Genomic DNA, 23,548 nt, shown 5'->3' with positions numbered 1-23,548 from the left:
ATTAAACTTTTTGCTTTATGGTTCCTGGTACATATGAGATATTGCTGACATGTACCCACAAACTGGTGGCATAGTTGGTTATTCCTTGGGATAGAGGCATGGGATTGTGCTGCCTAAAAACACTGTGCCTAAAAGGGCTCTGCCCCCCAATAGAATTGCCCATATATTTCAATTGAGGGCTCTTGCTCTAGTAAGTCTATGTAAGCACCAGTCTTATGTAGGTTTTCCTCTAATTTATTTGGTTCACAATTCAAATGCCTTTGTTCCTTAAATGTTCTACTTTGACTAGACATTACCTATGGCCAGGGAACTTAGAACTGTTTTCTTTCCAGAAGGGAGAGAAAGGATGTAGGGTCATGGAAAGGACTGCTTTACATGTTTACTCAGCTGGTTGACTTGGTTTGGATACTGTCAGTATTAAGGTTTCCATTACTTGGTTCTGCTTAACAAAAAGTGAAGCAACATAACAGAGGGAATGTTGAAATAAAACTGAACCTCAGTTTCTGAGTTTTAGAAGGGAAATAACACATCACCTGCTCTACTTCACAAAGTTGTCTGGAAGATGATATGAAATCATAAAGTTAAATCAACAGTTTAACTTAAGATACTGTTAAATTGTTGGACGAAAAGAATTCTGCATCAAACTGTGCCTTGAGGATTTTTGCCCAGTGAGGAGGTTCTTTATCCAATCTTAAAGAAAGCAGAGTTTCTCAAGAGTTTCTGGTACATACTCTCTTTTGTTTTTTGGTTTTTTTTTTGCGGTACGCGGGCCTCTCACTGTTGTGGCCTCTCCCGTTGCGGAGCACAGGCTCCGGACGCGCAGGCTCAGCGGCCATGGCTCACGGGCCCAGCCACTCCGCAGCATGTGGAATCTTCCTGGACCAGGGCACGAACCTGTGTCCCCTGCATCAGCAGGCAGAAGCTCAACCACTGCGCCACCAGGGAAGCCCTGGTACATATCCTCTTGCACCTGAATCTTTAAGGTAGAATGGTTTGTTCATTGTTTAGGGTCCTAAAAGGAAACAGATGCATACCCAAACGGAGTAATTTGAGAAAGATTTAATAAAGGGACTATTTACAAAGGGACTTAGGGAAACCAGTGAGAGGGAGTAGAGTACCCTATGGCCAGCAATTACAGAGCCTACGTACTCTATATCTAAAAGGTCAAAGAACTGAGAGAGATTACCGGAATCTAAGAGTGTATGGAGAGAACTATGGGCTTCAGTAGAGGTATGCAGCCAAATCACGGTATTCTGGCAGGGAAAGGAGCTAGGAAAAGAAATACTCTGGTCTCATTCTCCTCCTGCCCTTTGATATCCTACTGGTATATATCTGGTTAGCCAAACCCAACTGGAAGCCAGAGGGCAAGGGAGCCTGTTCATACACTCTATATGGTCAGCTTCCAAGGCATAAAGCAAGGTGGACAAGAGTGGCTAGTGCATCTGGAAGGGTGAATGGATTCTTGAGCAATGTGTTTGGCTGTATGCTTAACTGAGGATTCTTTAGTTATTTTGACTTAGGGTTTAAAAACATCAATTTTATACTTGAGAACTAGTTTGAGTATCACCTGGTATGAATGTAAAAACTCCCTCTGGTATTAAAGGGATGTAGACAACAGATTGCTACTGTAGTGGTAAGAGCCATGAAAGAGTAGGGGGGAGGAGATGAGGAGCTGGAGATGGTGTCAGGTTTACTTGAGCTAAGAGGAAGTAGTAGAAGTGCTGAGAGTCAGCTTTGAAAACCAGGTATGGGGGCTTGCCTGGTGGTCCAGGGGTTAAGACCCTGAGCTCCCACTGCAGGGGGCCCCGGTTCAATCCTGGTCAGGGAACTAAGATCCCGCATGCCATACCGCGTGGCCTAAATAAATAAATAAATAAAATAAAACCAGGTATGGTGGGCAGATCCGTGGTATGGGTTCTCTGGCTCAGGTGCTGCGTGTTCCAGAGATAACTTTCTGTTTTTGTTTTGTTTTTAATGTTATTTTTTTTTTCAGGGAGGAGGATTACAGAAAATATTCCTTTCTTGCTCTGATATGATTTAATGTCTAATTCATATTTCCACTTGAATTTCAATAAAATTTATTAATCTTATGAATTTTCTGTCTGGAAATGAAGTAGGGTGATGCCAACCTAGGCTGAATCCTGTGCTAGGTCATACTAGCCTGTGATAGCCTAACATATCAAGAAGTTTTCAATGGTTGGAATGTCCTCTTCTCGCTACCCATCTCTATCAAATTTTTATAACGGCTTTATTGAGATATAATTCACATACTATACAATTCACCCATTTAAAGAGTACAGTTCAGTGGCGTTTGTATATTCACAGAGTCCTGCAACCATTACCATACTTTTAGGACATTTTCATTACCCACCCCCCAAAGAAACTCTGCCCACTTAGCTATCACTTCCCAGTTCTTTCATTATCCCCCTCTCCCAGCCATAGGTAATCACTAATCTACTTCCTGTTTCTAAAGACTTGCCTATTATACACATTTCATATAAATGGAATTATGTAATCAGTGGTCCTTTGTGACTGCCTTCTTTCACTTAGCATATTTTCAAGGTTCATATTATAGCATGTATCTGTACTTCTTTCCTTCTTATGACTGAATAATAAGCTCATGTATAGATATACCACATTTTATGTATCCATTTATCAGTTGGTAGACATTTGTGTTGTTTCCACTTTGGGCTATTATAATGCTGCTGCGAAATTCGTGTACAGGTTTTGTGCAGACATATGTTTTCAGTTCTCTTGGGTACATACCTAGGAGTGGAATTGCTGAGTCATGTGATAACTCTGTGTTGAACCATTTTAGGAGCTGCCAAACTGTCTTCCAAAGCAGCTGCATCATTTTACATTCCCACCAGTAGTGTACAAGGGTTCCAGTTTCTTCACAGCCTCACCAACACTTGTTCTTTTAGCCGTCAAAGTTACTTTTGAGTAAAGTCATAGTCTTTTTATTACAGCCATCCTAGTGGATATGAAGTGGTATCTCATTATGATTTTTTTAAATAAATTTATTTATTTTATTTATTTATTTTTGGCTACATTGGGTCTTCCTTGCTGTGCATGGGCTTTCTCTAGTTGCAGTGAGCGGGGGCTACTCTTCCTTGAGGTGTGTATGCTTCTCATTGCGGTGGCTTCTCTTTGTTGAGGAGCATGGGCTCTGGTCGTGTGGGCTTCAGTAGTTGTAGCACGCGGACTCAGTAGTTGTGGCTCGCCGGCTCTGGAGCTCAGGCTCAGTAGTTATGGTGCATGGGCTTAGTTGCTCCGCAGCATGTGGGATCTTCCGGGACCAGGGATCGAATCCATGTCCCCTGCATTGGCAGACGGATTCTTAACCACTGAGCCACCAGGGAAGTCCCTCTCCTTATGATTTTGATTTGCATTTCCCTATGGCTCCCTATTAAAGGTTTAATATCCTACTCATCCTTCAAGGTACAACCCAAACATCTTACTTGAGAAACTTTTCCCTCAGGAATTGTTTCTTCTTTCATGTTCTTATACCATTTTGCTTGGATCCCTATTAGCACACATATTTTTTTCTGCTAGTTATCTAGATTGTACGCTCTGGTTTGTGAAGTACTTAATGGCTTCTTGTGAGTGTGTGTTTAAATTTATTATGAAATATTTCACTTACACTCTTACTCATCTGTGAGTCCCCACTGCATCAAGCAGGGCTTGGACATATTTGCATTCAGATATTTATTGAATGATTCAAATAATGCAAAGGGTCTCATGAGTGAATATTAGGAGGTCTGTTACTTTGCAGGGAAAGTGGACTTTCTCTTATTAGGAGACATTATGACAGAACTCAGAAAATAATGTATTTTTAGACAAAAATGTTCAGATGTGTTATATGTCCCAGAGACCACTGGCTTTAGGAACTTGTCTTGTGGATCATCAATATCCAGGTTGTAATAGGAATTTTGATGTCAGGCCACTGGATTGTGTATCTGTGAGACTTTCTTAGGCGTTTATTAAGATGATACACAATTAGCAAATCCCCTAAGTTTATTTTACTCCTTTTAGCAAATATCCATGCTTATACTCTATGCCAGGAACTTCACTGGGCACTAGACATGGGATGGAGTTTTCTCCTGCTCTGGTGACAGTAAGAGTTAAGGGCTTAGGATGGGGATAACTTTGATAGCAAATGAATGGATACAGGGTTTGTGAATTTTATTAAACCAGGCAAAATGAACACTTGATCAGAGAACCGTATTTTCAGAATAAAGACAGTGTTTCAGTTACATTAGTTTTTAAGTAGCTCATCTGACTAGATCATTCTTTTAAAGATCTGATGAAAACTTAGTGATTGGGAAGTAGGCCTTGTATCACTTCTACCATTATGATCTCTTGCAAGAGAGCAAAAGGAAGAATGCCCTCTTGTCTCCTAGTTTCCTGTAACTCAGCAAGACAGGAAACATAAAGTTCCTTGCTACAGGAAGACGGGAGTTTGATTTTTCTTTTTCTGGATGAAGATGAAGGAGTTATATATTTCTCTATCCCCATACTATAAGCCCTTCCCCGGATTATTATCCCAGAGATTCTTATGGGATATTTTATAGGACAGTTCTCTAACCATCCTTCAAATACCACCCCACCAATCTTTAGGAAATTAAAGTCTCTTCAGTATTTTATCTAAAAGGCCTCAGCCCTAGACAGTAAAAGAAGAACAAAACATAAGGAATCGTTTTATAATCTAGACATAAGTAACTTTCTGAGGAGGTCAGAGAGAGGTAGTTCTGAAGATGGTCAGGGCCTGCTTACTAAGTAGTTATCTCGCTGCCTGCCTCATAGGCTCAAATCTCTTCATGTGCTTTACATAAAAACATCTATCCAGAGTTTTCCTGGATCCTTAAGAACTTCTGGGGGGTGGGGGGACTTCCCTGGCAGCGCAGTGGTTAAGAATCCGCCTGCCAGTGTAGGGAACACGGGTTTGAGCCCTGGTCCAGGAAGATCCCACATGCTGTGGAGCAGCTAAGCCTGTGTGCCGCAACTACTGAGCCTGCGCTCTAGAGCCCGCGAGCTGCAACTACTGAGTCCATGTGCCACAGCTACTGAAGCCTACACACCTAGAGCCCATGCTCTGCAACAAGAGAAGCCACTGCAATGAGAAGCCCACACCGCAATGAAGAGTAGCCCCCGCTCGCTGCAACTAGAGAAAGCCCACGTGCAGCAACGAAGACCCAATGCAGCCAATAAATAAATAAATAAAAATTAAAAAAAAAAAAAGAACTGCTGGGGAAGCATCAAGTCTCTGCAGACAAATAACAGCTCAACTTGGGTGAGTTATCCATATTCTGCAAAGGAAGGAGAATTTTGTCCTTTAATTATAGAAGAACTCCATTTTTTAAAAGACTCCAAATTTTAAAATAATAACGGTTACTGACAGTTTATACTTGCTGTATGCCAAACACCATGTTAAGTACTTTATATCCATTAACTCATTTGTCCTACCTTTCTTTGCCTTCTTTCAGCTTTTATGTATGGCTGTTTACTATGCAAGGGGAGTGGCCCTTCTAGGAAACAGCCAAGTCCTCTCCCTGCTAGTGTTCTCACACACCTTTTATTGATAGATTCTAGTCTCCAACCAACCTCAAATTTGGTGTTCCCTAGCGTTTGCATTCAATCAATTCGTCTTTGCAATCCAGTGTTCCCTGTTCTGCCTTGGTAACGCATTGCCCATAGGCATCTGGGTTTCACTGGAAGATCCAAAGCCAAAAAGTCCTTGCCCTGAGATTGCTTCCCACCTTTAGCTATCATAACTGAGTTTACTCCACTTCCCAGAGAAGTAGTGCAATACTAGAACTTTCTAAAAGCATTAATACCGCCTTTATAAGCCTATATTTCTAAGGTGGTGTGTTAACTTTTAGCTAAGAAATCAAACTTCCAGGCTCTTCCATGCTAACTACCAGGCTTTTCACGCCTTCCCTGCATAGTATTTTAAAGGTATTTAAATGTTTACTAACTGAATAAATTAACCAGTATTTATTCTAAAAGTATTCAGCATATATCCATCAAGCAGATAACTTCAAATTCTGCCAGTCTGAATTTAACTTCTATACTTTTTCCTGACCTCCCTTCATGTCTAATATCTCCTAACTAGTCTTACCACCTCTGGTCTTCTACCCCTCCGAACCAGCTGGGATAATGCACCTAGTGTTAGCTTTCTCAGATATATGTTATCATGTCATTTCTCAGCTTATAAACCTGTTCATGTTTCCCAGTCAGAATTAAATCTCCTTCATGAGAAGACTCATACCTAGGGACTTCCCTAGTGGTCCAGTGGTTAAGAATCCACCTTGCAATGCAGGGGACGGGGTTTGATCCCAGTCAGGGAGCTAAGATCACACATGCCGCAGGGCAGCTAAGCCCCCATGCTGCAGCTACAGAGCCCTCGAGCTCTGGAACCCGCCCACCAGAACTAGAGAGAAGCCCACGCGCCACTATTAGAGAAGTCCGAGCGCCGCAAGGAAGAGCCCACGTGCTGCAGCTAAGACCCGACGCAGCCAAATAAATGAATAAATATTTTGTAAAAAAGACTCATACCTACCTTTTCTACTCGATAACTTTACATATTTCTTTGCTACGTGATAATATGCTACCATCCTTTATTTCTAAAGGCAAATCTAATACCATCCCAGGTGTCTAAGATTCTAGGACAAATATGAGGGCCTTGTTTTAAACAGTTCAAATCTTGCTCTTCATTTTTTAGCTTAGACTCGGACAGAGAACCAGTGGCCTCAGAGAACCATTACAGACCAACAGGAGTCAAGAGAGACAATACTGCCCCACCCTTCTCTCGCCCAGTAAGAATATCTCTCAGTCCTCTGAACTCTCATATATACTGCCCTGTTCTCTTTTATGTACATAGGTAAACAAGGATCATTAGTTTACATTAGTTATTATTGTCTCTCCAAATAGTTTCTTTCGGGAAGCCAGATAAGCTTTACTTAGAGGCTTTCTTGACCTTTTTTACTGAATTCTCTTGAAAAGAGAATATTTTTCTATTTTTTCTCTTTGGAGACTATATAGTAGTTTCAGAAGCTGTTTGGGAATAGCAAAAGAGAAAAGTTTTGGGTTTTTATTTTCTGAACTACATCTTTTTTTCTAGGAATTTTTCTGGCCTTGCAGCAAGTTTATCATTGACTAAGACATATTTTTAGATTATAACTAAGACATTAGTGTTAAAACCAAGGTTATAACCATGGTAGTAAACCAAAAGCTTCTTTTCAATTTATTTCTTTCCTCAGTTACCCTTGTGTTCTTATTTGGACAGTCGTAGCATCATTGATAACTTCCTCTTAGGAATATTCTCTCACATTAGGCAAGGGGATAGATGAACTCTAGCTGAGGCAGGTGATCTCATCTGCCAGTGCTTGGCACATGATATGATGCTGCTAGAGTTGCTTCTGCTATCATTGTTACTGTTGGCATCATCATCACCCACAGGCCTAGAATCTCTTATTTATTTATTTATTTATTTATTTAGGGGCGGGGTGGGGGTGTGGCACACTGTGCGGCTCGCAGTATCTTAGTTCCCAAAACCAGGGACTGAACCCAGGCCCCAGCAGTGGAAACGCCGAGTCCTAACCACTGGACCACCAGGGAATTCCCTAGACTCTCATATTAGAAGCAGCTTGGCTTTCTCAGCTAAGGATCAATAATGGCAATTCCTTAGAGATGAGGAAAGGCATATCTTAGTGAATGATCTCCAGCAGTGATCTTATTCTGAACTCAGGAACAGCCATGATTAGAATATAGTTGATAATCTTCTTGGCCTCTACTTTATTTATTTATTTTTTAAATATTTATTTATTTATTTGGCTGCGCCCAGTCTTAGTTGTGGCATGTGGGATCTTTGTTGCTGCATGCGGGATCTTTAGTTGTGACGTGTGAACTCTTAGTTTTGGGATGTGGGATCTAGTTCCCTGACTGGGGATTGAACCCGGGCCCCCTGCATTGGGAGCATAGTCTTAGCCACTGGACCACAAGGGAAGTCCCTTCTTGCCTCTACTTTAAATCAGATGGTGCACTTACAACAGTAGTGATAATGGAGGGGGCGTAGACCACTAGTATTTGATTATTATTACATGTCTACTAATTCAGTGGAGATTTCAACATCATTCTTAAAGTATGTACTGCCATTTCTAGCACTGAATGTATGACTTTTAGGTTTATTTGCCCTGTTTTTGTCTTGTTTTCTGAAAGTTGCTGAAAAACATGCATGTGCCCTACCCTGCACTTGTCGACTATCACTACCACCACAGAGGAATAATTCATATTCTTCTGGCACATGGATTGTTCTATATGGAAAATCCTAGTGTAAGTGCTGGCAAAGAGAGGGGGACAAGGATAGGAAATATAAAGGGTGTATCAAGAGCTACAATAGGTCATGAGGCTTTGGGCCATTCCAGAATGTGGTATTGGGTTTCTTCTTTGCTGCAGGATAGAGCTGAGGAATGAACTGTGTATTTGCAAATGGGTACACATTTGTGATTATGTATAGTGACAGAAATAGGTAGATACTTGCTTCAACATATTTATCTTGAGCAAAGATTTTTATTTTAAAGTTTGCTAAAGATCAGAGGCATGAAATGTAAGAGGCACATTTCACATTAAGATTCTTTGGGGGGAAGATTTCCCCTCTTTGATATTCATGTTTCCCTTTTTCTTCTGTTACCACTCTAATCCCTTACTACTACTACCAAAGAAGAGAGAGAGGGGGAAGACCTGGAGATGCATCTAGTATTTTATAGGGAAGTAATTCCAAACAGATTTACACTACACAGTGCTTTAAGCCAAGGGAGAACTGGAATATGAGTATGATATAGTAAAATGCACTATGTTATAGGTAATTATGCAAATTTAGATGATTATGAACCACATATATCTATATACACTAGAAGCCTGATTAGAGCATAAGGGTATAAAATATGCCATGAAAGAAATGGATCCATGTTCCAGTCAACCTGGTAATTTTTCTCTTAACAGAAGTACCCCCCTACAGAAGGGGCCCCAAAATGTAGCAGAGTCTGGTTGCCTGTCCTGGTATCAGTAGTGAAAAATTACAGATGTTTCACCCCAAATGCTGGATTTCCTTAACCATACTTTATCTATTATTCATTCATATTTAAACTTTTAAAAACTTGTAAATAACTTATGACTAAACCCCTATCAGCATAGTAACAAATTTCATTTTTTACTACCTGGCGTGGTAATTAGTATTTCATTTTGTTTGTCTAATCTTATAATAATTTTCAAGTTCCTGCAGGTATTTTGCAGTCTCATATTCTACAGTTTTATGAATAATCTATGTTCAACTTTTCTATACCTTCATCATTTAATAAATTTTTATTAGTTCCTCTGTGATTTTTGAATGGAACCTAGATTTTATTAGTCTTGTCTCATTACACAGTTTACTTAAGAGGCATACATTAATTGTGTCTCCAGCATCTGTATGATAAAAACGTTCCTCTATAACTAAGTACCTTTTTTCAAAACCTTTATCAAGCTTATTTTGGCCTCTCATTTCCCCTGAAAGTTAGGTAGGACAGTTAAATATTTTCTTATTTTATGGCAGAGAGGAATTCCTTTAGGTTTCTTTTTTAACTCTCTTTTTAAAAAATTAATTAAGGGCTGCATTGGGCCTTTGTTGCTGCCTGAGGGCTTTTCTCTAGTTGCGGCGAGCGGGGGCTACTCTTTGTTGCAGTGCACAGGCTTCTCATTGCGGTGGCTTCGCTTGTTGCAGAGCACGGGCTCTAGGCACATGGGCTTCATTAGTTGTGGCATGCAGGCTCAGTAGTTGTGGCTCACGGGCTCTACAGCGCAGGCTCAGTAGTTGTGGCGCACAGGCTTAGTTGCTCCGCAGCATGTGGGATCTTCCCAGACCAGGGCTCGAACCTGTGTCTCCTGCATTGGCAGGCAGATTCTTAACCACTGTGCCACCAGGGAAGCCCTTTTAACTCTTGTGATGACTTCATTGCTGTTAAAGTTTGGAATCATTCTTTCCAAGGGGCCAAGATCTTCCTCACTCTTCAGCATCTAAATGTATAATTCTTCTGACCTTCTGTTCTTCATGTCTCCCTGCAGCCATATGTGTCGTTGTCTCAGCCAATGGCACCACCTAGTCCAAGCAACAGCACCCCTAACAGCAGCAGCGGGAGCACTGTAAATGACCAGCTGAGTAAAACCAACCTCTACATCCGGGGATTGCAGCCAAGCACTACCGACCAGGACCTAGTCAAGTTGTGTCAGTCGTAAGTTGGGGTACATAGGGGTAGGTCTCCAGGGACAGTACAGATTTGGTGATACTGGCTTCTTACCAGATACTCTTATCCTGAAATGCAATATTATCAATATTTTGCTTCTACCCCTATAGTTGCAAGGTTTCTCAGCAGCCCCTCTTAGAGAAATTCTACCTACTACCAATATATAAAACTTTTATGTGTTTCTCTGAGGAAAGCTGGATAGGGCTGACCTTTGAAGCCTAGTTAGTATGTGACTTTGTTTCCAGCATGTACCCAGAACTGATGGTCTTAGTGGAAATATTCCTTTCCTTACACCTTGAATAGAAATGCTCAGTATCTCTGAAGATATTGATTAGTAGATAGTGAAAACCAGCAGTAGGGATAGAAGAAAGTGGGACTAGCCAATCGAATTATACACTTAGGAGAGTTTCTGCTGCTAGAGTTATTCTCAGTGACCCAGAGGAGCCCTCAAATTAGTGGATAAAGAAGAAAATGGAGAAAGAGTTGTCACTTGGCATCTACCCCCTAAAGATCTTTGGGGTTTCTTCAGCATAGATTTGAGTCATGAGGTGGAGACAACTACCATGGAATTAGCCCAATTAGGAAAGCTGGAAAAATTGCAAGAATGCAGAGAGGCCAGCTCAATTCCATTTGGCAGAAATATGTGTTTCAAATCATTTATATGGGGGACTGATTAGAGGCAGAAGTCTGGTGGGATGGTAATATTAATGGGGAAGGGGAAATCGAGTTTAGAAAGAAATAAAAATAGGAACCTTAGTCTGTGTAAATTTACCATCTTTTAAAACTCTATTGAAGTGCACAAATCAGAAGTGTTTATAGAACAGTGAATTTTCACAAGGTGAACACATCCTTGTAACAGTCCCTGGTAACCAGATCAAGAAATAGAACACTACCAGCTCTTCAGAAGCCCACCTCCCAGTGACAGTCTCTCTCCCACCCCCAAAGGTATCTACTGTTTGGCTTCTAAACGATTGATGTGGCTTGTTTGAACCTCATATAAATATAATGATATAGCACGTACCGTTTTATGTCTGGTTTCTTTTGTTCAGTGTTGTTTGTGAGATTCATCCACATTGTTGCATATAGCAAAAATTTGTTCATTCTTATTGCTTTATAGAATTCCATCATAGGAATATACCACAACTTATTTACTTGTTCTGCTGTTGCTGGACATTTGAGTTGTTCCCAGTATGTGACTATTATGGATACAGATAGTGCTGCTATGAACTTGTACATGTCTTTTGGTGCATGTGTATAAGTATATACATTTATGTTGGGTATATACCTAGGAGTAAAATTACTAAATCATAGGATATACATTTGTTCAGCTTTTGTAGATACTAGTAAACAATTTTCTAAAGTGGTCAAAGTAACTCAAACTCCCATAACAGTATGAGTATGTGGCAGCTGTTCCAAATCCTGAAGAGGGAGAACATTCTCCCCTCAAAATGTAGTTGTATGCGGCATCAGAGGTACTCTATAAATCCCTTACTCTACTGAGGTAGTGGCTTTTGGAAGTTTGCTAGCACCAGGCTGCACAAAATCAGTCTCTAAAGGCTAGATGTGTGTATAAAATCTGAATCTGTTACCTCGGCTTACCTTGCTTTAGAAGGCTATTTAAATGGAACTCAGGGAACTTAGTCTAGGACTAGTAATTTTTTTGAGGGAATGGGAATTGGCAAAAATGTTGTTTTATGAGGGAAAAGAGTATCATATCAGTCTAGTTCCTTGATTTCTGCACCCTGTATTTCTTTTTTTATTTTTTTTGCGGTACGCGGGCCTCTCACTGTTGTGGCCTCTCCCCTTGCGGAGCACAGGCTCCAGACGCGCAGGCTCAGCGGCCATGGCTCACGGGCCCAGCCGCTCCGCGGCATGTGGGATCTTCCCGGACTGGGGCACGAACCCGCATGCCCTGCATCGGCAGGCGGACTCTCAACCACTGCGCCACCAGGGAAGCCCCACCGTGTATTTCTTGTACTAAATATAATGTGCTGCAAAAATCAATCCTCTCACTCCACAAGACAGAGAAAAAACTCAATTCTACTTCACTATACTTTTAGACTTTCATTTTGCCCTTCCCAATAGTTGCCTTACCTTCTGCTATGTCTGAAGGGATGAGAATAGTCAGGGTCAGCATATACAATAAGATGGAAGTAAGGAGCCCAGTAGGGGACCATAGAGAAGTAGGAATGAGGAAGGGAAAGAATAGGTGCTAGATGAGTTATGATGAAAGGGAAGCTGTGAAGAACTGGTGGGTGGAATCCTCATGGGTGTGTGAGCTGGGAGGGACACCTTTCTGTGAAGGGTGTTTCCCATGCATAGGACTTCCTGCCTTTGTCCCAGTTATCTCTCTAGGTTGTACGGGAAGTAAATGTTGCTGGATCCTAAGCCCTGGTGGGCAGGAAGGAGAGGCGTGGAGTCTGGAACTGGAACTCCTGGTTCTCTTGGAGGGGCTCCTTCGGAGGAGGAAGCTGCACGATCCAGCTGTTGCCAGCTGAAGTGGAAATTCTGACTCAAAGTCTCAGGCTGCTCAGACCACAGCAAGCTCCACCCTGGGGCCTCGTTAGGGATAGCAGCGTGTGTGTCCTCTGGCTTACAGTCTCTTGCATCCCTTCCTTTCCTAAATTTGGGAAAGAATCCAAGTATGTAGCCCTGAAGGGTTAGGTTCGCCACATCCATTCTGGCCTCCAGGGCATCGCTTGGCTTATTCTGTCTGATCCAGTGGGTCACAGAGCTCCTCTACAACAGTCAGTGAGAGGCTGCCAAGGAGCGAAACAAATACATCAATCATCATATGTTCTTTAGGGATGGGGTGAGAGGAAAAGTAGAAAAAAATGCTTGTTTCAGGTATTCGTCTCAAATTCAGTCCCTGCCAACTGTTTTCAGTTAAATTTTATACTTCTGACTTTGTTAGTGATTTCTGTTCTGTCTCTCTAATATTTTCACCCTCCTGGGTGGAATGTAGAGACTTCTTTATAGTAGAACACTTCTAATATAATCCCTGACCTGTGATAGATACTCCACTGCTCAAGTTTGGGGAACTCCACATGAATCTGCTGCCAAAGTATAATTTTCAGAAGGTTGAGAAACATAACTCTGCTGCAGATACAGATGAACGCATGCCAGATATTTATTTTACTCATTAGTGAGCGAACTAGCAGGATGGTAAAATGGGTTCAAAGAGTATTTGAGGGACTGAAGAAAGAATGTTGGAATAAGATTACTAGGTTACAGAGAAAACTGGTTCATACCCTATAGGACTATAAAACAGTAACCTTTGGGATCATCTTTTCTAATGGACAGAAATTATTTGTATTTCTACTAGATAAAAATCTACAAATTAATATGTATCGTCACAAAATCTGGGCCCTCATCAGTAATAAATAGTAACTGAAACAAAGAAACATCCCCCTAGATAACAGAATATACTTTGAATGGGCCTTGTAGACAGTGTTCCAGAATGACATTGAAAGAATGTGCAATCCTCATTTTGCCTTATCGTCAAGTTTTGGATAATTTTCTTAACACAGCTGTTGCATTTGCTTTTATGCCCACTCTCCTCCCTAATACACTGAAATCTTGACAATAAGAAATAGAAATCAGGGAATTCCTTGGCAGTCCAGTGGTCAGGACTCGGTGCTTTCACTGCTGGGGCCCTGGGTTTGATCCCTGTTTGGGGAACTAAAATCTCATAAGCTGTGAGGTGCAGCCAAAAAAAAAAGAAAAGAAATAGAAGTCTTAGAGATTAAAGCAGGAAAGAGCCATTTGGTTAAATGTTGAGGTCCCATGAATATAATAATAATATAATATAACATATAATAATAATAATAATAGCAGTTAAGAGTGTTCAGGTGTTTACCATTTGGTAGACATTAATACTTCATATTCATGCACTCATTTCATATTTCCAACAATCCTATCTCCATTTTACAGATGGTGAGACTGAGGCACAGAAAGGTTAAATGACTTGTCCAAGATCACACATAGCTATAAAGTGGCAGAACCAGGATTTGAACAAAAGCAGTTTGGCTCAAGTTGACCTTCACTCAGGGGGCCAGTAGAAGGGTGAAGAGTGGGTGTCAGAGAAGAGAAACAGTTTTTCATGGGAGGAATGGTGTTTCTTCAAAGGAAAATAAATAACATCAAGGATTATTTTTAGTCCTCAAGGAATTCTAGCCAGAGCTCTGGCCTTACACACTGCTATGTGGACACCACCAAGCTTCTTTCCCAAAAAAAGACAGTAGTCTTTTTCTAACTAGTATCTGAGTCTTATTTGGGGAAGAAGAGAGAAATGTGTTGATAGTGTAGGGACTGCAGTTACCGTATTTCTTGTAGGTACCTTTGGGGAATAGGTTTATATGATAAGTGTGACGTTTTAAATTCATTTCTTCTTTGTTCTAAGGTTTGAGTAGGGACAGTTTTCCTAGTGGGAGTGAAGACAGGGCATGGATTCATCTAGATGTTTCAATCTCTGTCCTAGTCTAAATCCCTGTCCCCAGATTATCACTTTGCATTTTCTTCTCCCTTAGATATGGCAAGATTGTCTCCACTAAGGCCATACTGGACAAGACCACAAACAAATGCAAAGGTAAGAGAACAGCTGTTCTTGGTGGTGGAGAACAGCTGCTCTTGGTGGTGGAGAACAGCTGTAAGTGAGGCCATCCCTTGCCTTTGCCCTTTATTGCTGCAAGTCCCTGGTTTCCAGTGCCAGGGAGGAGTCTTCAGGGTTTTCAGGCTTAAAAGACTAGTAGGTATTTAGATTATTTGTGACCAGATAGCTAGAGCTGAAAATGCTGTTTTGGGGACTCAAGGCTAGAAGCCTGCACAGAGTGCCTTTGAGTCCCCTGGGCCTACTTTGGCTGTCATGTTTCCCTGGATTGGATGGTAGATATTCATTCATAGGTGAGTTTATTTCTACTTAGCAAAGCACTGTAAATGCTTTTTGTTTGTGGAGGTGGGTTGGGTTTGTTGGGGTTTTGAGCAATTCTAGGTGGGGATGGAAGAGTGGAAGGAGGGGAAAGGGCTGTACATTGGGGTGAGGAGGGGCTTCTTCCAGCAGGTGGCTGATGATCTGCTGTGGAGAGGCTGTATTTCCTACATGCCTAGCATTTCTGCGGGTGTGCCTAGAAAAGAGAAGGGGGTTCTTTTGGAAATAGAGGGGGCTGTGAATTATTAGAGGAGCCTAATTCTTGAAACCTAGGATTTCTTAGGGGAGAGGGAGGAAGGCAAGGATACCATAAAGACCTCATTGCCCTTGGCATTCTTAGCTATAAAGTAGCCCAAATCTCACAGGGTTTGAGGAGCACGTGGATAACCACCTGAAACCTCTTCATTTCTCTTCCTCCCTACCACTTCTATTGCGTGGATCGTAACTCCTCCTCTGTTTCCTGAAAAGCCTGGGCCTCCTACCTCCCTCACACCCCCCACCTCCCAGTGATGCTGTTTCCCTGTTCCAGGCTATGGCTTTGTGGACTTTGACAGTCCTTCAGCAGCACAGAAAGCTGTAACAGCACTGAAAGCCAGTGGTGTGCAAGCACAGATGGCAAAGGTAAGGGTACTACCCCGTGTCTGTTCCTCTGAGGGGTTGTAGTTAGCACCAAAGGCTTCCAGAGGTTTAAGAGCCATGCGGTTGATGGGCAAGGGCTATCTGCAGTGCTTTTTAATTTATTTAGTTAGTTAGTTAGTTATTTAGTTATGGCTGCATTGGCTCTTCGTTGCTGCGCGGGCTTTCTCTAGTTGTGTTGAGCGGGGGCTACTGTTTGTTGCGGTGCATGAGCTACTCATTTCAGTGGCTTCTCTTGTTGAGGAGCATGGGCTGTAGGCGCGCGGGCTTCAGTAGTTGTGGCTTCCGGGCCCTAGAGCACAGGTTCAGTAGTTGTGGCGCACGGGCTTCATTGCTCTGCGGCATGTGGGATCTTCCCCGACCAAGGCTCGAACCCGTGTCCCCTGCATTGGCAGGCGGATTCTTAACCACTGCGCCACCAGGGAGACCCTCTCCCACCTCTTCTTGAGGAAAGTCCTCTGACATTAGAGTGACTTTAGACTTCCTGTGAGACTAGAACTTTCAGGGCTCCGTGGTGACCCAGTGAGCTATACATCTGGCTCTTAGTGCAACCCTCAGCACATTGGCTTCCCTTTTCCCTTCTCTTCTCCTCCTGCTTTCCCTCCATCAGGGAGTGTACAGGCATTCCTACTAAGAGGAGTCTGCTGTGGCTGGAAGAGCGGAGTGGGGGGATTACCCAGAACAATGCAGCCCGGGAAGCAAAGGCAGTCCAAGAGAATCCAGCCTCTGGGACAGGCTGTTGGGCTGTTGGATAGGAGAGAAGAGCGCTGCTCTGCCTAGTTCTTAAAGAGACAGCCAAAAACTTCATTGATGGCTTGTATTGTGGGCTTGTACAGTACTAGAAATATTAAATCTGTGGGTTTTTTTTGGCCCGGACTCAGTTTATAACCCAAGACCCATGATAGTGGGACCAGGTGTTACAAATCATTAAGATCCTCTTTGTTTATGTGCATGCCTCCCTGCTCTCTCTTTTCTGAGATGTCATTTTGTGGCTGCCCACTGAGGGTGGGAGAGGGTTAAGAGATATGAAGTTCATTTTTTCACTTCTATTTCCATAGCAACAGGAGCAGGACCCCACAAATTTATACATCTCAAACCTCCCGCTGTCAATGGATGAGCAAGAACTGGAGGGAATGCTGAAGCCCTTTGGCCAGGTTATTTCCACTAGAATCCTTCGAGACACCAGTGGGACCAGCAGAGGGGTTGGCTTTGCAAGGTGAGGGATGCCAAGAATGGGAAATGATGAGGTTAATAAGGAATGTCACTTAGAAGGTCACCAGAAAGTCTGTGCCCTGCTCCCCCCAGGACCAAACGATTAGTCGAAAGTACTTGACAGTAAATCAAAAGTTCATTTAATTTTAGGTCACAATACTCACAAACCTATTTTCTCCCAAATCTTTATCCTTTCCCCATTACTTTCTGCTATTCTAGCCTTTGTTTCTTTGATTCAGACCTAACCAGAATAAAATAATTCCATACCTTCTTATAGTTTACTGAGTATTTATCATTCTATTATTTAATCTGCGAAATAAATATTAATTCTCCATTTTATAGAAAAGGAAACCAAAATTCCCAATATGAAGTGATTTGCCCAAAGGTCTCACAGGAGCAGAGCCCTTATCCTTCTGGCTTCAGGATCAGCAGGATGAAATGGAAGATTTGGTACCTTTTCAGATCTGTTGAGAGTCGTAGATTCTAGAACCAGCTCTGCGACTAACTGCCCATGCGATATCAGATCTTTATGAGCCTTGGTTTACTCTATGAAGTAGAGATTTAGATGAGTGATTTTCTTCAGGTGTTCCCTAGAGCGGCAGAGTTTTTCAGGGCACCTTCTTCTGAGCTTAGGGTCACTATTGTAGGGCTTCAGCCTCTTCTCGCCGACTTAGGAAATGGTTCTGCTTTTATTTAAGATTTTGCTTGAAAGGAGATTCTGTTGCCTTTCTAAAAAGTTTGAAAAGTATTGGAGTAAGTGATCTAAAAGTCCCTTTTTCTTTTATAATATCTTCTCTGGTCCAAGAACATTCCTTCACTCTAGAGTGTTTTAGACCTTGAGAACAAGGAATAGGACCTTTTCCCTATAGCCAACTCAATCTTGGTGGCACCACCTGCTGGCAATCCCAAGTATAACTAAAGGGGAGTTTCTAAAGTTTGTGATCATCAAACTTTTTTGCTCCATACTCTTAAAGCAAAAGCTCCAGTTCATGGCACCTTAGTTGTCTCGATAATTTTTTAGCCCTAGACAAAAGAAATACTTAACAATTTGCTTTATTAAGTAATTAAATGGTCTAGACAATTCAAAAAGTGTTTAATAAATATCTTAACAACTTTGTAGTTATTTGAAAAATACATTGAAAGAGAAAATATTTTTATTTCATTCTTAAATAACTATACTTTCTAGTGAATGTGTACCTGTTGGACACTACACAACTTCTCAAACCTTGGAATCAGATTGGACACTTACACCCTCATTTCCTGTTACACATTAGTTTTCTTATGGTACTTGCTTTTGTCATAGCAACCACTGAAAAACCAGCTTTGCAAAAATATGTTATCTAAAGGATTGTAGGGTGATCTAATGTTGAAATGATGAACTGTTTAGAGTTAGTCTTCTTTACAGTAGATATCCAATAGGTATTGCTGTATTTTCTTCAGAAAGTTAAAATATCCCTTGTTGTGCCTCTGTGAGCTCATCACAATGGCCCAGGGTGCCTCAAAGCCCAGTGTGGGAAATATGGCTTTGAAAACTTAAAAAACTATGAAATCTCTTGCATGTTTCTACATTAATACCTACAGATTTTCTTCATACATTTAGATTCTTGCAAAGTATAATTTCCAGCAATTTATAAATATTGACATTTTAAATAAAACTGTCATATCATTTAAAAATGTATCTAAATGAGATCTAAATGTCATAGCAATTTAATACACAAAATCATTTTAAAAATTCCTAGGGCATTTTTTTTAAAGTCATAACTCTTACACCATTCTTATAGTGTTCTGTTTTTCTTCTTGATCTTGTATTTCCATTGTATTTCCCTACAGAATTGTATTCTAGTGTAAAATACTTTTTTATAGTTGAAAGTCTTTGTATGAATCATTGTTATACTTCTCTGCAATGAAAATATGTATATAAATTTTTTTCCTGTGGCCCTGAGTCTATATGCATTAATCCATAAGAAAATTATCTTTATAATTAGTTCACAGTTGCCCCAAACAACATAAATATATTAAAATGTTGATACAAAATTGTTTCATATAAAGTAAATTTTATTGGAAATGCTCCTTTTAGATTTATATAATTAGATCATGTAGCCATCAGTGAATATTGTTTATTGCTGTAACAAGACAGAGTTTAGTACCAGCTCTGTTCCTGTGTTTTGTTTTCATGGTGAGGAACCTTGTTCACATAAATAAGTAAATGGGAATGGAAAGAGTTTTGCTAAAATAGGAATTCTTTGAATTCCTTCTGAATTATATGCCAAGACCAGGGTGATCTATCATCCAAAATGACTTTTTTATGTGTCAGTTGACAACTTGTTGAGTCCTCTAGCTTGTGGGAAGGAAGAATTGGAAACATCTGACTTAACAAAAAGATTTGTAACTTAGTCCTCCATGCCTTGTGTTGAGCTTTGGGATGAGTTCGAAGTATATTGAGAAGAGTGGTTGTAAGAGGGGACTTCAGCCTTGATCATTAGTGATCACAGGCTCTCCCTCAGGCACATCAGTTTTAGGAAAGAGTTTATGAGGAAGCTGAGGTCCTGAAAGTGATTCTCTTAAAACCCTCCATGCCTGCTCACCCTTTTGAAAGACTAAGGAGTAGGAGTAACCCAACTCAACACTTTTTGCTCTAGGACACCTAAGGTTATTTTCTCTAAAAGTTTCCATTTGAGGCCTTTTTTAGTAACTGCCTTCATAGGAATGGTTCATATCTTTAGTGGTTATTGGCATAGAAAATATACTGAGACTTACTTTAAATATGGAAAGAGGGGAAGATACTGTACCCTGTATTATATAGATCTTTATCATTTTAAAACACATTTATATGCATTATCTCATTTGATCTATACAGCCCTGTGTAATAAGGTAGATGGAGATTTGAAGCAGAAATGAGGAATGAGTCAGAAGGGTTTTTGTGCATTTTCTAACTCACAGAGACTTTGAGCGGTGAACGGGTGCTGGAATCTAGATTTTCTGATTTTTACTCAGTCCTCTTTCCCCAACAAGACACTTTAACTCAGTAGTTCCTAACATTGTTTTTTCTATCACTCTGGACCATAAACCCTGTCTTAATACTCTTTCCTCCCACAGACTCATGAAATCTTTTTTTTCTCCCATTTTTCAAAAAAAGTTGAAGTATAGTTGAATTACAATATTGTGTTAGTTTCTGGTATACAGCAAAGTGATTTATATATGTATCCTTTTTCATATATATGTATACATATGTGTTTATATGTATATATAGATAATATATGTATACATATACATATATATTCTTTTTCACGTTCTTTTCCATTATGATTTGTCACAGGATATTTAATATAGTTCCCTGTGCTATACAGTAGGACATTGTTGTTTATCTGTATTATATATATTAGTTTGTATCTGCTTACCCCAAACTCCTAATTTATCCCTCCCTGCCCCGACTCATGAAATCTTAATGATGTTATCAGTAGCTATTTAGACCTTGATAATTATAACCAGAAGCAAAAAATAAATATTGGCAAATTCTTAGCTTGTACAGTTTTATCAAAGTGAGGGAAGAGGGGAACCCCTGGTGGTCCAGTGGTTAGGACTCGGCACTTTCACTGCTGTGGTCTGGGTTCAGTCCCTGGTTGGGGAAGTAATATTCCACAAGCTGCACAGCGTGGCAAAAAAAAAAAAAAAAGTGAGGGAACAATTTCCATTAGGAATTTTGTAATAAAAAATAATGGTAACAGCATTGTATTCTTATTTAGGGACCCAGACACAACACTAGGTCCATCTATCAGTGTCTTCTTTGGAATATTCATGGTTTGAAGACCTCCATTATTCCTTTCAGGACCCCTATAGGAGCCAGTTGAGAAAACCTTCATTAGAAGCTGGGGTTGCCTCTTTAAGATACCTTGACTTTGTGTGGAGGAAACTCTGTATTTCTGTAGCGACAACTTTTGGAGCATTTGTGGGGCTGGGAACTTAGAGTTTTCTCTTCGAGTATAAGGAGAGTACAGATCCTGGAGAAGGTAGACCCTAACTCCTCTTGTGCTCCTTAGGATGGAGTCCACAGAGAAGTGTGAAGCCATCATCACCCACTTTAATGGAAAATATATTAAGACACCCCCTGGAGTACCAGGTGAGGCATCTGGGAATCAGGCTGAGAGGGCCACAGGTTATGACTTCCTGTGAAGATTCTGGAGGATTTTTGCATGAGTGAGTGGACTAAGTGAGGTGGGACTCAGCTGCCTGTCTGCTTTCTCTCTTGGCAGCCCCATCTGATCCCTTGCTTTGCAAATTTGCTGATGGGGGTCCAAAGAAACGACAGAACCAAGGAAAATTTATGCAAAATGGACGGGCCTGGCCAAGGAATGGAGACATGGTAAGAGGCCCTCTAGGAGACAGGAATACTAAGGACATTAAAATGTAATGGATGGGGCTTCCCTGGCGGTCCGGCGGTTGGGACTCCGTGCTTCCACTGCAGGGGGCACAGGTTCTATCCCTGGTTGGGGAACTAAGATCCTGCATGCCAAGCAAAGCGGCCAAAAAAAAAAAAAAAAAGAGAAAAGTGGAATGGAAATTTCCATGGCCTGATTTCTGTGGTAAACTTGAGAGCTACAGTATGTAACAGAGATGCTGGCTGCTTAACATGCTCTTCAGTGTGGATCTTGAATGGAATTTTGCATCCTGCACAACCAGAAAAACCCTGGAACAGTTGTAGTGGGATTAGTTCAGACTTCATTTTTAATCAGTTGAACCAAATACGTCCTCAGCCTTGAAATTCTGGGCTTGTTCCTGTTCTCACTAAGGGCTCACAATGTGCGTGCTGTGTTCTTTCTTTATAGGGTGGTATGGCCTTGACCTATGACCCCACCACAGCTCTTCAGAATGGGTAAGGGTGTTTTCTGTAAACAGGCCACCTGAAAATGACAGAGGCCTGTGTCCAGGCACTCGGATGTTTCATCTTGATATTTAAAGAGTAGTCAGTGGTGGGACTTCCCTGGTGGCACAGTGGTTAAGAATCCGCCTGCCAATGCAGGGGACACAGGTTCGATCCCTGGTCCGGGAAGATCCCATATGCTGCGGAGCAACTAAGCCCATGTGCCACAACTACTGAGCCTGCCCTCTACCGCCCACGAGCCACAACTGCTGAGTCTGCGTGCCACAACTACTGAAGCCCACACGACCAGACCCATGCTCCACAACAAAGAGAAGCCACCACAATGAGAAGCCCACACACCGCAACGAAGAGTAGCCCCTGCTCACAGCAACTAGAGCCCGCACACAGCAACAAAGACCCAACGCAGCCAAAAATTAAATAAACTTATTTAAAAAAAAAGAGTAGTTAGTGGGAAATGGCTGTGTCTATCAGTGGGGGCCCTTGCCTTGTAGTTTCCTGTGACTCCTTACTGATGAGGTCCCTTCCTACAGGTTTTACCCAGCTCCTTATAACATCACCCCCAACAGGATGCTTGCTCAGTCTGCACTGTCCCCGTATCTTCCATCTCCTGTGTCTTCATATCAGGTATGTTGTCTTCATATCAGGTACGTTCATGCCCAGAAAAGGGTGTGGTGGTTTCCCCTACCATTGTGTTTTAGGCTGGGAACTACTTGTTGTTCTTTTGTTTTTTCCTTTATACATACTATACACAAATAGTTTTACATAAAAGCATAACATGTGATCACACTACATGTATATAGACTGTTGTAGAAGCATCCTTTTACTCTCCACCACTCCACAAGCAAACCCATGTTAATTTCCTACTAGTTTCCATATTTTTTGTTATCTGCATATACACATAAGTATAGGGTTTTGGAAGTCATTGTTTATGTTACAAAAATTTTCCATATTAAATATATATTTTTACACTTTACTCTTCTCATTTAAACCAGTGATTCTCAAAGTGTGGTCCCTGGACCAGCAATATCAGCACTACCTGGGGATTTTTAGAAACACAAATTCTTGGACTCCACCCCAGATTCACAGGAACTCTGGGGACGGGTCCTACCAATCTGAGTTTTAACAAGCCCTCCAGGTAGTTCTTATGCAGCTCTGTTCTAATTATTTCCTTTTTAATAGTAACATATTTTATGCTGCACATATACCAGAATTCTTCCACTATACCCCAGTGAAAGGCATTCTTTGGATTTCAGTTTTTATCTGGTGCAAATAATGCTCTAGTAAACATCCTTTTGCCTATATCCTCACATATGAGTGCTTTTGTTTCTGGGGGCTAGAGTCTGAGGGGTGAGGTTGTTAGGTTGAATAATACACGGACTTTCAGTTTTATAGATGTTACCAGATTGCTTTCCACAGAGACTGTGCCAATTCACATTCCACTGGCAACATATGAGAGTACCCATTTCCCTCCAGCCAGAGGTGACATTGCCCTTTTAAAATTTTTTTCTATCCTGATAGATGTAAAGTACATTGTTACTTTAATTTGCACTTCCCTGACTGCAGCTGAGTTCAAGCATTTTTTTGGTCATATTTTTATTTGCTCTTCATATACTT

At 41.1% G+C, this 23,548-nt stretch overlaps 1 protein-coding gene across 5 annotated transcripts in view; it reads left to right on the top strand.

The window, feature by feature from the left end:
• Window positions 1–23,548, top strand: part of RBMS2 (RNA binding motif single stranded interacting protein 2) — a 62,682-nt gene that overhangs the window by 28,379 nt on the left and 10,755 nt on the right. For 4 of the 5 annotated variants that reach the window (XM_033866459.2, XM_073788495.1, XM_004332703.4 and 1 more), the window contains 8 exons: window positions 10,102–10,268; window positions 14,810–14,868; window positions 15,737–15,828; window positions 16,902–17,059; window positions 21,093–21,172; window positions 21,306–21,415; window positions 21,879–21,925; window positions 22,465–22,558. In XM_033866459.2, the coding sequence (XP_033722350.1) occupies window positions 10,102–10,268; window positions 14,810–14,868; window positions 15,737–15,828; window positions 16,902–17,059; window positions 21,093–21,172; window positions 21,306–21,415; window positions 21,879–21,925; window positions 22,465–22,558 (807 nt within the window). Of the gene's footprint in view, window positions 1–5,040; window positions 5,294–10,101; window positions 10,269–14,809; window positions 14,869–15,736; window positions 15,829–16,901; window positions 17,060–21,092; window positions 21,173–21,305; window positions 21,416–21,878; window positions 21,926–22,464; window positions 22,559–23,548 lie in introns of those variants that run through there. The other variant, XM_019952136.3, reaches the window with a different exon arrangement.

Source organism: Tursiops truncatus, chromosome 11 (genome assembly GCF_011762595.2).
Source record: "Tursiops truncatus isolate mTurTru1 chromosome 11, mTurTru1.mat.Y, whole genome shotgun sequence".
Classification (NCBI taxonomy): domain Eukaryota; kingdom Metazoa; phylum Chordata; class Mammalia; order Artiodactyla; family Delphinidae; genus Tursiops; species Tursiops truncatus.
This window is presented reverse-complemented; position numbering and strand designations above follow the sequence as displayed.